General features: G+C 34.4%; 2 protein-coding genes across 4 annotated transcripts in view; one reads left to right on the top strand and one right to left on the bottom strand.

Annotated features, from left to right (window-relative positions):
* Positions 1–7822, top strand: part of LOC105346468 (histone deacetylase 6) — a 58054-nt gene extending 50232 nt beyond the window's left edge. For all 3 annotated transcript variants that reach the window (XM_034452333.2, XM_034452332.2, XM_034452331.2), the window contains 5 exons: positions 3071–3133; positions 3523–3758; positions 5201–5353; positions 5703–5831; positions 6488–7822. In XM_034452333.2, the coding sequence (XP_034308224.2) occupies positions 3071–3133; positions 3523–3758; positions 5201–5353; positions 5703–5831; positions 6488–6571 (665 nt within the window). In that variant the 3' untranslated portion in view covers positions 6572–7822. The remainder of the gene's footprint in view (positions 1–3070; positions 3134–3522; positions 3759–5200; positions 5354–5702; positions 5832–6487) is intronic.
* A 1526-nt stretch (positions 7823–9348) lies between these two features.
* The window catches only part of LOC105321951 (leucine-rich repeat serine/threonine-protein kinase 2), a 49755-nt gene continuing 46469 nt past the window's right edge, over positions 9349–12634 (bottom strand). Inside the window, exons 64-66 of the mRNA XM_066082255.1 lie at positions 12309–12508; positions 11898–11990; positions 9349–9844 (exon numbers count right to left, since the gene is read on the bottom strand). Coding sequence (XP_065938327.1) covers positions 9543–9844; positions 11898–11990; positions 12309–12508 — 595 coding nt within the window. The 3' untranslated portion in view covers positions 9349–9542. The remainder of the gene's footprint in view (positions 9845–11897; positions 11991–12308; positions 12509–12634) is intronic.

Genomic DNA, 12634 nt, shown 5'->3' with positions numbered 1-12634 from the left:
AACTCATTGAACTTGCAAAAAAAAAAAACCCAGCATTTTAATTTTTTTTTTTTTTTTGATTAAGAAATATTTAAAGGAGAGCTACTTGTTAATATGAAATAATGGATCTTTTTTTTTTTAAATTGCGTAACATTAAGTAACATTTTACAACATTTATTTTATATGAGAATTTTTATAATCATCAAGATTGTAATCAAATACCATGATGTGCAATACTTAAACCCACAGGATATAATTAAATGAGAACGTTGAATTTTACATTGGAAATTCCAATTGATTTTCCTCAATGTAAAATGAAAGAGGAAAAACTGTTTTGAAGCCAAAAGAAGCAAGAGTCAATTAAGGATATTAAACTATCTGCTGCTTTGTGCAGTAAAGATGATATTGATTTTTAAAAAAGTTTTAATATTGGTGTTGATTTTCCCCTGACTAATACCTTGATGGGAGTGGAATTGTTTTGTGGTGCTTTGAAATGAGACTCTGATTTTCCTTTTTATAACTGCGTAGTTCAGGTGACTCTAACTTAAAGAAATTCTGAGAGAGAGAGAGAGAGAGAGAGAGAGAGAGAGAGAGAGAGAGAGAGAGAGAGAGAGAGAGAGAGAAGTATGTACTATATACATGTATGTAGCTTTGAGCCTTTCTGAAGGAGTGTTAAAAATATGACCTTTTATCATAAATTGGACAGAATTTACATAGAATCACAGCAGGTGTCTTGGCAAGCTTAGCTGAAGGAACTTTTACCTTCTAAGAAGTCCTTACCTTTGAGTTTCTTTGTTTCTAACTAGCAATAGTTAAGGTCACGCTAATTAAACTCATACAGTCACATAGATTTATTCGCAGGATGATGGCTAAAAATAATTTTTACAGTTATTGCTGTTTTGAGGTCAGTACAATGATTAAGCTAACCAAGAAGTACAATATTCACCGAGTCGAGTTACCCGAGAAGTACAATATTCACTAAGTCGAGTTACCTGAGAAGTACAATATTCACTTAGTCAAGTTAACCGAGAAGTACAATATTCACTAAGTCGAGTTACCTGAGAAGTACAATATTCACTAAGTCGAGTTACACGAGAAGTACAATATTCACCGAGTCAAGTTACCCGAGAAGTACAATATTTACCGAGGCGAGTTACCCGAGAAGTACAATATTCACCAAGTCGAGTTACCCAAGAAGTACAATATTCACAAGTCGAGTTGCCCGAGAAGTACAATATTCACTAAGTCGATCAGTTACCCGAGAAGTACAATATTCACCGAGTCGAGTTACCTGAGAAGTACAATATTCACCGAGGCGAGTTACCCGAGAAGTACAATATTCACCGAGTCGAGTTACCCATGAAATACAATATTCACTTAGTTGAGTTACCCGAGAAGTACAATATTCACCGAGTCGAGTTACCCGAGAAGTACAATATTCACTAAGTCGAGTTACCTGAGAAGTACAATATTCACTTAGTCAAGTTAACCGAGAAGTACAATATTCACTAAGTCGAGTTACCTGAGAAGTACAATATTCACTAAGTCGAGTTACACGAGAAGTACAATATTCACCGAGTCAAGTTACCCGAGAAGTACAATATTTACCGAGGCGAGTTACCCGAGAAGTACAATATTCACCAAGTCGAGTTACCCAAGAAGTACAATATTCACAAGTCGAGTTGCCCGAGAAGTACAATATTCACTAAGTCGATCAGTTACCCGAGAAGTACAATATTCACCGAGTCGAGTTACCTGAGAAGTACAATATTCACCGAGGCGAGTTACCCGAGAAGTACAATATTCACCGAGTCGAGTTACCCAAGAAATACAATATTCACTAAGTTGAGTTACCCGAGAAGTACAATATTCACCGAGTCGAGTTACCCGAGAAGTACAATATTCACCGAGTCGAGTTACCTGAGAAGTACAATATTCACTAAGTCGAGTTAACCGAGAAGTACAATATTCACCAAGTCGAGTTACCTAAGAAATACAATATTTACCAAGCTGATTTTGATTTTTTTTTAATGTTCGTAAGAATTGGATTAAGCAACATTGTTATATTGTTAAAAATGTAAGGTATATATAGGGAAACCATGATATTTAGATATTTAAGTTGAGATCAAAATCTCAGCTATAATTCACGAGCACGCAGTGAGTATGACAGTATCATAGAATCAAAACACTGACTGTTTTCAACATTGTTTTTCAGCGCTTACAGGAATAAAACATTAACTGCTTATTACAGAATTTGTTTGACATTTTGAATCTAACAGAAAGCTTGTGTATAATTGCATTTTACCCTGTGAATGCATGTACGTGACAGCTACTGTCATAACCGGAAAATTCTTGGTGCTGCTTCACCATCAGATGATTATGTCTTGGGGTAGAAAGGATGTTTACTGGTAGTTATGTTGGACAGAGATTTAAGATGTAATCAAGATAAAACAATTTGTTAATTCAACCTGTGTCTGCTTTGAAGTTTCAATAAAAATTTGATGAGTGCTGTCACAGTTAATGATGGTATATCTGCTGGCGAAAAAAACCCCAGATGGGGCAAAGTACATTTCTACAAAAAATAATGTTGTTTGTTCTGTGCAACCACATTCAGTGCTGATGCGTGTATCTTTTATAGGATCACTGGACAATGCAGCATCAATATGATATTTTTTTGTCTCTAACACAATGCACATCTAAGCTAGGGTCGTCATGGGATATGAATGAATGAATGAGAATTATAAAGAGATGAACCAGGCATCTGGCAGCAGATATGATTTAATTTCTCAGAAATTAAGGGTATAGACCTAAAGGACCTGTACCATTATCTGCTGATTATCTCCTTGCTGTACCTGAAGTCCCTTTCCAACGGCGCATTTCTGAGAGACAATTCATTTATTTTGAAAATAAGGTGAATTTTGTGCGTAATTCTGTACCCTAAGGTTTATACCATACATGATAAGCAAGTCTGGTTGTTTCTCAGGCTTTGTACAGTTTAGGGAAAAGGGGCTTTAGATAGGCTTCCTGCTACTACATTATTACCTTTTCCTGATTAAGAAAAAGGTACTTGAGTATTGGTTTAATATTGCAGTGACAGAAGATAGCAGCAATCCCAGAGAAGATGTAGTGATCCAGAATAGTGATGGAAGCTCAGGTGTGTATAGGTGTGTGACAGGTGTGTATGAGTGTGTTACAGGTGTATATGGATGTGTGGCAGGTGCTTGTTGGCACTCTCTGTAAAATATTGTTTCAACTGTACGTTCAGTTGTACAAATTGTAATATACTTTAGATTAGCTTCAGGTTAATTGCTAATTTAGTGATGCTTTTATTTATTTATTTTTTGGGGGGGGGGGGGGGGGGGTATGAAGCTGACAATTGTTATAATTGAAAGTAAAAAATTTAAGACTTTTACCTGTACATATATGTACATACGCTATTCTAATCTGTTAGATTGTGCACCATTAAAACGAATGTTCTTAACACCAGTAGCTTTCATATGTATAAATTATTTTCCATTTATGCCATCTTTAATTTTGTTTCAGAGAAAAGTTCTAAAGAAATCATGGATGAAATGAAGGAACCCATGGAGGCAAGCAGTAAAGGGGCAGATAACCCTGTAACAAAAGGAGAAGGTGGTAAAAAACACACTGTTGAGGGAGAGGATCCAGGTTCTCTCTGTGCGAAAGGAGGGGAGGTACGGGGAGCAGAGGGAGGGAGACAGCCCTCAGACGCCACCCCTTTGTCAGCCAATGATGTTCTCAAACAGTTAGAAACCCAGGTATCAGCTTACAGATTTACACAAGGAAATTTGGAAATGGAGTTTTTCCACCAATATACACTTACTGATTTTCACATTCATTTAAGCTGAGTTTAATTACTGAATCATAGGAATTTGAATTAAAGTTTCAGTCTGTCATTATCATGAAAGTAGGGTAGAATGGCGGTGAACGCTTTCAAAAATGACTTTTTTACCCATGGCTTCCAGTGATTTTTATTTAGAAGATTAGCCAATGGTGAACCTGTTTATTAATTTGAAATAACTGCCTCATGTTAGGCAAATAAACAATTTAGACAGGCATCTGAAACAACAAAGAACTGCAGGTGAAAGACAAAAAGAAGGAAATTACGAATTGAGGAGAAAAATAGGTGAAGACAATTAAAGGGATAGGATGAGGGAGGGAATTTCCTTGTTGCTTTTATCATGAATGTATAAACAGTATAACTGGTATCCATAAACTTTTATTTAATTGAAAGTCTTCTCTTTTTATTTTCCTCCACACATTTATGAAAAGTTTTTCCATCAGGCCCAAACTGGTGATTTTTTTATTTTTACTGTATGATATTTAAGCATCAATTTTTTTTCATTTTTTTTTTGGGGGGGGGGGAGGGGGTATTTTTTTTAAATTTATTGGCAATGTAAGTAAACAAAAGCCACTGTGATGGTTTTATTGAACTTGGAATCTCTATAGTCTGCTGCCATATCTACTGTTCTATACAAAGTCGGATAAACAAGTGTGTCAGTACTAGAAACAATTTTCTAACCTTTATGTTGCAAAATATTGTCATGAAAGTTATTAGTCACAGGGTGTTGAGTACCCTTTAAGGTTCTCCCTTCTCAGCACAAAAAGTATTTTTTTTTCATCATGAAAATGTTATTTATCCTTTAACGTTTATAAATGAAATAAAATAAGAAGACATTTTTTAATGGTATCCTTGCATTTTACAAAGTTATTGCAATTTTGGCCACAGTGGATATAATGGAATGAATATACAAGTTGAGTTCAAGTTAGAAAGAAAAAAAACCAGTTGTACTGGTGTATCGGTGACTCGAACCCATTTACCTAGGTCTCTGTGGAGCCACTAAGCCAAGCAGTTATTTGAATACCTGAGCCTAATATTAACATAAAAGACTTATTAAATTTTTCAATATAAAAAGCAGATTTATGGTATGAATAAAAAAATCCCGAATAATTTAGAGTTATTGAACGTTGCTGAGGATCGGAGATCGTTAAAAAGAAGTTAATGAGTTAATTCTGAAGGTCTTCTTATCTGTTATTACAGAAAACCTTAAGTTTTACATGTACATGAGAAATGTATGAGACTCTCTAGTGTTATCGCAATGTCAATATTTGATTTTTATCAATTATAAATGAATAATTTTGTAATCAGAAGTATTATAGATGCATACAACACTTGATAATTTACATGGACATTGGACAGGGACACACCCAGATGTTTGCTGTGACCCCCCTCCCCTGGTGCCCCCACCTAGATACAGTGACCCCTGTCCCTAGGGGTCGGATTGATACAGGTGCTCCCTGTGAAGAGTGTGGGGATGTCACAGAGAACTGGATCTGCTTGGTCTGTTATAAGGTACGACTTCTTCAATGGAGTCTAAGCTCACATCAGTACTTACCTATTGTACTTTTTACTCAAATTCTAACGAAATGGGATTCCAGAGTAATCAACGACAAATAACCCTGACAAACACATCCCCCATATTTCGATGAAGCCAGATTCATATCTTTAGATCTTGTATTCTCCTTCAGATCTTATCATTAATCACCTGTCTAGCTTTTCTCAAAATTTCAACTTGATAGTGGACAACAAAATGATCAACTAAAGAAAAGACTGATAATATGTTTGAATCTAGTGTGCAATCAGATATTGCTAAATTGTCCATTCCAAGAAAAATAACTCTAGTGTGTAATGACTGTTTCAGGTTTTCTGTAGCCGCTTTGTCAATGAACACATGTTGATGCACGGGGTGATGGAGGAACACCTGATGTGTCTCAGCTTCTCTGATCTGTCCGTCTGGTGCTACGGCTGTGACCATTACATAGACAATGTGGTAGGTACTTCTCCGATCTGTCCATCTGGTGCTACAGCTGTGACCATTACATAGATAACGTGTTAAGTACTTCTCCCATCATCCAGTGTTATGACTGTGACCATAACATAGATACCGATAAATAGTAAGTAACTCTACGAGCTGTCTATCTGGTGTCATGGCTGTGATCATTACATAGATAACGGGGTAGGTAACTCTCCGATCTGTCTATCTGGTGCTATGGCTGTGATCATTACATAGATAAATGGTAAGTAACTCTCTGATCTGTCAATCTGGTGTAACGGCTGTGACCATTACATAGATAACAGGGTAGGTAACTCCGATCTGTCTATCTGGTGTCATGGCTGTGACCATTTCATAGATAAATAGTAAGTAACTCTCCGATCTGTCTGTCTGGTGTCATGGCTGTGACCATGCATTACATATATTAATGGTAGGTGACTCTCCAGTCTGTCTCTCTGGTGCTATGGCTATATCAATACACATGTATAATAAAAATCGATTGCGTTTCATACTAAAATGGGCGAGATTGAAATCTACACGATTCAGATTAAAATCAAGCTGTTCTTGTATGCATTGTAACTTTTAAAAACTGCTTTCAAAATTGTTAGGCAAATGATTTAACATCTCTAATTGTATGGTTTTTCTACTTGCAGGCCCTGTTCCATGCCAAAAACGCTGCTCACTGCGACAAGTTTGGGAGCTCCCTACCTACCCCTCCATCCCTGTCCCAGACCTGAGTGAGGCGCCCGATAATCTACTCCTAGTTACTCCCGAGGATCTGCTTGTTTAACACATTCAGAAAAATTTTCAGACAAAAGCGAGACACAGTGCATTTGTTATATGAAAACAGTTTGAGCTGAGATTGTGTTCTTTGTTGAGGATTTTTCATTCATTGTTACTAGCTTAGACTAACACAAAGAGACTCCCATCCAATGATGTTTTAGATACCTACCGGTAATCAGAAATACATGTACATGTACCACATGTAATAAGAAGATAGCTGTACTGATTCTAACAACCTGTCAAGAAAATGTAGAATACTGTATACAAGGTTATTTTTGCCCAGTGTAGTTTTCGCCTTCTACCTTTGCTAACAGTTTCGCCCCATCTTTATTTCGCCAAGACACAGTTTTGATTAAAGAGATATTAATTGAGACATCGGAATTTACCGAGTCTTAAAAGACTATGTGCGGTATTATTCATTTTTGCCCCCAAAATTTAAGTATATTGAAGAGCTTTAAAAATAAGGTGGCAGAAAGTTGAAATCATATTGAAAAAAAGTGTGTAAAAAGTTATCACCAAAGTGACATCATAATGTAGAAATGACGTCATGATAATTGTATTATTTTGATAAAATCAGGTTTTGTAGCAAAATATGGGTGTTTCCGATGGTTTTTCGACTGGGAAACATTGAGCGCAGGCTTGCTCAAGTACCATTTTTTAGCATGATGTGTATAATTATAGGAAGAAAAACATACATTAAAATCGTACTTGAGCAGACCTGCGCTCTATACTTCCGCATGCAAAATATAAAGAAAAAATGACAATATTTTCATGTTTTTGCAAAATTGCGCGAATTGGGTCATATAGGTGACGTCATAGATAATAAACAACGAATGAGTAATGATGACTAAAATCAAGATGAAAGTGATTGGCATCGTCTGTACACTGTTTAATGGAGATTTGATTTTTATACGACACTATTTAAAAATTGGTTAAAATTCGGTGCAGAAATTACGGTAACCCATACCGTATAGAGTCCTTTGCCTGCTGACGAGGATGAAAGGAGCGGAAATAAGACGGTGATGAATAATTCCCTCCATACAGTATCAAATCGACTTATAGTTAACTTTCTATTCGATATTATATAATCTGCATACTCATTGAAAGTACATTATGATATTTATTACGTGTTATAATATGATCATATCGGTTTTATTTCTCATTTTAGTAGCATGATTTGAGATAATAAAGTGAATTGAAACATGTCCAGCTTTCAAGCGTTCGTTATAAACTTAAGTACCTGGTACCTCACTACATCAAGACCTTTTACGACTCTATGTCACAAGATAACTATTTAATTGTTTAGTTAAATTGCATCATCATAGTTTAGAGGTTTCAGTATCTGGCTTCTGAACTGCAGATCATGTTTAAATCAATTCATTTTTCGAAAATTGCAAATTTTTTTTGCCTTTTTTTGAATTGCATGCTTCTGAGGCATAATACTATCTTTCATAATCAAGTTATTTTCTGCTGATTTGAGAAAGTTTTTCATAGTGTAGTGATCCACCTCAATGTACTATTTGGCAGATTTCAGTAGACTACCAATCAAGCCATATTGTGTTTCATTTGTGTTACCCAAGTGGGTTTATACTGGTCATTTGATAGATTTTTAAAAGCATATAGTCTATGTGCCTCTCACTACAATAAAAAGTAAAACTCAATGTTATTGATATTTTTAATGGTAAAATTCAAAATAAAATATTTGGGACTATATAACATTAATATCACATTATCAGTTCATTTACTGATACTCTATATAATATGCATAATGTTAAAACTGTTCATTTAATACATGTATAAATAAATGTATTGCACTTTTGATTGCACCTCATTAATCATTTAAAGTAAGACAATTTCTCATCAAAATTAGAAGAAAAATGTTGGTAGGATTGATACATTTACAAATCATATTTAAAAAAAATCAATGCAAAAGCAACAACAAAGACAAAAACAATTGTGTAAGCACTATTACAATAGAAACTCATTTTTTCATTAAGGATTTTCAAAGATGATCTGCATGTACAACAAAAATCACACTTTTTGCTGGAGAACTTCAGTGGCATTACATGCTATGTAAAACAAATCCAAGGGTCTCTCTCTCTCTCTCTCTCTCTCTCTCTCTCTATATATAATACATTTGTATCACTACATATTGCATAAACATGTACAACATATTGTCTGGAAACCAACTTATCTGCATTGAAGAAATTTCCGTGAGGTTCGATAGAGCCTCGTCGTCGGAAAGATTTCTCGCAGCGAGCCAGTCTTCAAATGACCCCTACATTTAATTTTCCATATAATCTACATCTTGGTTGAAAAAAATAATCGCCGCAGACAGTTTATCTCTGGTAACTGGCAAATTAAGTTGTTGATTAAAGTACGGAAAGATGTAAATTGAAGACCACAGTCAGAGATATGCAAACAGAATGCTGGTAAAAATGACAGAGAGAAATGTCCTGCTGCTGCCGTGTATAGTCCTTTGAGAATGTCTTACCTATTATTCTAGTATAAATGTATAATATTCTGAATATATGAATAGTGTTATTCAAGTGTATACTCCGATATTTTTTCTTAATCCAATTTCACGATAATTGATTTTGCTATATCACAACTTTCCAAAATTAAAATTTTCACTATGTCACTTTAACATCACAAACAACATGCATGCAAATGGTTAATAATAAAATCCACGATGAATATTATTAATATTCTCATATGGCAATGAATAGGAATACATCGTTTAACTTACGACTCTGTTACAAGTTACATGTACATGTATATATAATTAACAAAAGTACTGTATGTGAACTTATACAGAAAATGCTGTTTAACTTTTCTAAAAATTCACATGAAACATTGGACTATAGACATGCCTAAGACAGAGGAAACATGCTTTCTAAACAATAGCAATACATGTACTCTGTTTCAAAGTGAATCAAACATTTCATTTTCTTGCAGGGATTGCTCTGCCTCGTTGTGACACTGACGATTTTCTGAGCTCTCCTCTTGAGACACTTCCTGTGTAGATTGTTCAAAATTCTGCAAAGATTCTTCGCTCTCGCCATGCCTTAGTCCCGAGTTCAGATGAACGGGCTCCAGAAACTTGCTCAGTTTTCCCTCTTGAAAAGCCTTCACAAAAGCAGCCCTTCTTTGTATGTCGGTCTGAAGTTCTTTAGCAATCCTCGCAAAGTGTTGGTCCCACAATAAAACACAACCTAAATCGTCATCTGAAATAAGGGATAGATACCGCTAATATCAAATCATCTGAAATAAGGGAAAGATACACTAATATCAAATCATCTGAAATAAGGGATAGATACCGCTAATATCAAATCATCTGAAATAAAGGATAGATACCGCTAATATCAAATCATCTGAAATAAAGGATAGATACTGCTAATATCAAATCATCTGAAATAAGGGATAGATATCGCTAATATCAAATCATCTGAAATAAAGGATAGATACCGCTAATATCAAATCATCTGAAATAAAGGATAGATACTGCTAATATCAAATCATCTGAAATAAAGGATAGATACCGCTAATATCAAACTAGAACTGTCCTAATGGGACTAATACCCCCGCTAGGCTAATTTCAAATGGGACAAATAATTGAATTAAATAATAATTAAGGTTTGGAACACATACAAAAAAAAAATTCTAGAATTGTAAAAAAAAAAAAAATAGTTAACAAAGAAAAATTAAAATCAAAATTGTCAGAATTTCACTGTAAATACATATCTATAACAGTAATACATTTACAAATGTATGTATTTGATGATATATTTTTTTAATTTAATTGATTTAAAGAAAAACCAACAAAATGACAATAACCCCTCCCTTTGCAGTGAATAGAAATACCGGTAGCCAAGCAATGCTCTTCTGTTGATAAAACTTTCAATATCTTTCTAATAACAGTCTTGACAGATGCAATTAGTTGTTTCAAATTTTCCTCACTTTCTCCTATGGCACAATTGAACTCCATATCAGAAAATTGATCCCATAGGACTATGATTTTCTTTGATGAGCTTGTTAAATTTAATAAACTCCCAAAACATTACCATAATTACCATACTATGTAAAAATAGGTAAAAAAGAAAATTTAATATTACAAACAATTTTAAAATTGCCAAAACACTACAATCATATCAGTAATTTTGAATTTTATTTAAATTAATGCCCAATAGGGTCACTTCATCAAATTACTTGACAAATAAATTTAAACAACCTCTAAAAATAGTTTAACTTCTTAATTAATAATTATATTATTTATTTCCTTATAATGATAGACCTTTTGGTTTACATGAAACAGTTTTAAAATAGCCCCAAAACCATCACCCATTTTACAGATTATCAATTTCCCCTAAACACATGCTCCATCTGAGCCATGGCTCAGATAATGGCTCCCTTGGGACAAATGAATTCAGCCACACTTGTCTTTGATGTTCTCATTAGCTCCTAAGAATTTATCATTGACAAACAAAAACTTTGCATTGTCAGTTGATAGAATACTTATAAAAAATAATTATTTTTTTAGTAATTAAGACATAAAGACAAAAACTCCATCTGGATGTATTTATATAAATATATTTTAGAGTGTTTTCTATTAATTAATTAATAAAATCTGTAAGGATTACCTCCCTTACTTTTCAACATTAGTGTACAATATATAGAATAAGGAAAATGAATACTATCATTAAATCTTGTCTGATCTTAAAAAAAATTGCAGGTGCACATCTTCAGATGGTGTTCAACATATGTACAAATTTTCAAACTGTTCCATGCAGTAATAAAAAATTCTATAGGGGGGACAAAGTTGCGTCTACAGACAGACGGACAGACGGACAGACGGACAGACAGACAGACGGACAGGGTGAAACCAATATACCCCCCTAAACTTCGTTTGCGGGGGTATAATCATCTGAAATAAGGGATAGATATCGCTAATATCAAATCATCTAAAATAAGGGATAGATACCGCTAATATCAAATCATCTGAAATAAAGGATAGATACCGCTAATATCAAATCAACAATGGAAGTAACCAGAGCATATAAACATATATGTTTATACTGTAAAAAAAAATATTGTAAAAATGTTTATATACTATCAAACAGAATTATGGGCATATCTAATTTATAAAATAACTCTAACAGAGAAAATAAAATCATACAAGAGGAGTTTGGGTCATTACAGATGGATACCTGGATGGAAGCCAGACAGCAGGTGATCAGAATAGCTCACCTGAACCTTCAGTTTAGTTAATTACATAATTACCTCTGTCTTTCTTGTCAAAGTGTTCTTGGCTGTTATAGTAACCAAAACCTCCACTAAGCACACCACAGAAGTTGCCTCTTGCATGTTTATTTTCTGAAATAATACCACATGTCAAATACCTTTATCTTCATCTCCTTGATGACATTTAGCTTTTTATGTAGACCAATCACTTTACTGAAGAACCCTACTATTTCTGATTTCATCATAGCAAATCCTGTACATTGTCCGTAGACAACTTTTCTCTGTACACTGCACAAATCATTTTTTTAAATACAAAACTAAAGAATTTTTTTTATGAGTTCAAATCAGTACTAGTATTTTTAATTTGCTAACATTTGCTATGACTAAGGCTGTACTCTTCTCCAATGAATCTTATGAATATAAGATTAATGCGACTAATTGAAGGCTTACTTTTACATGCGCTAGATTTGAGTGCTCGGATCGGTCCACAGTATCTGTGGGTTGAGGCGATGGTTGTTCCAGACTTGCTGTCAATCAAAACAATTCTACCATCTCCTGTTCCCGCCCATAATATCCCATGATTCATTGCTGCAATTCCGTGGTTTTCTTGAAGATAAAGGGCAGTAAGCCTACACTGTGTGGACTTCAGTCTGTCAACAAAGTGCAAAAACTGTATTACACGTATATCCACAGGACTTGTACATGATTGTATATACCAGTAATAAATCAAAGTACTGATAGTACTGGAAAGTGCTAACCAAGCTTCTGTATGTATA

The sequence above is a fragment of the Magallana gigas genome, chromosome 4, assembly GCF_963853765.1.
Source record: "Magallana gigas chromosome 4, xbMagGiga1.1, whole genome shotgun sequence".
Taxonomy (NCBI): domain Eukaryota; kingdom Metazoa; phylum Mollusca; class Bivalvia; order Ostreida; family Ostreidae; genus Magallana; species Magallana gigas.
Note: the sequence above shows the minus strand (reverse complement) of the source record. Positions and strands in the feature narration are given on the sequence as shown.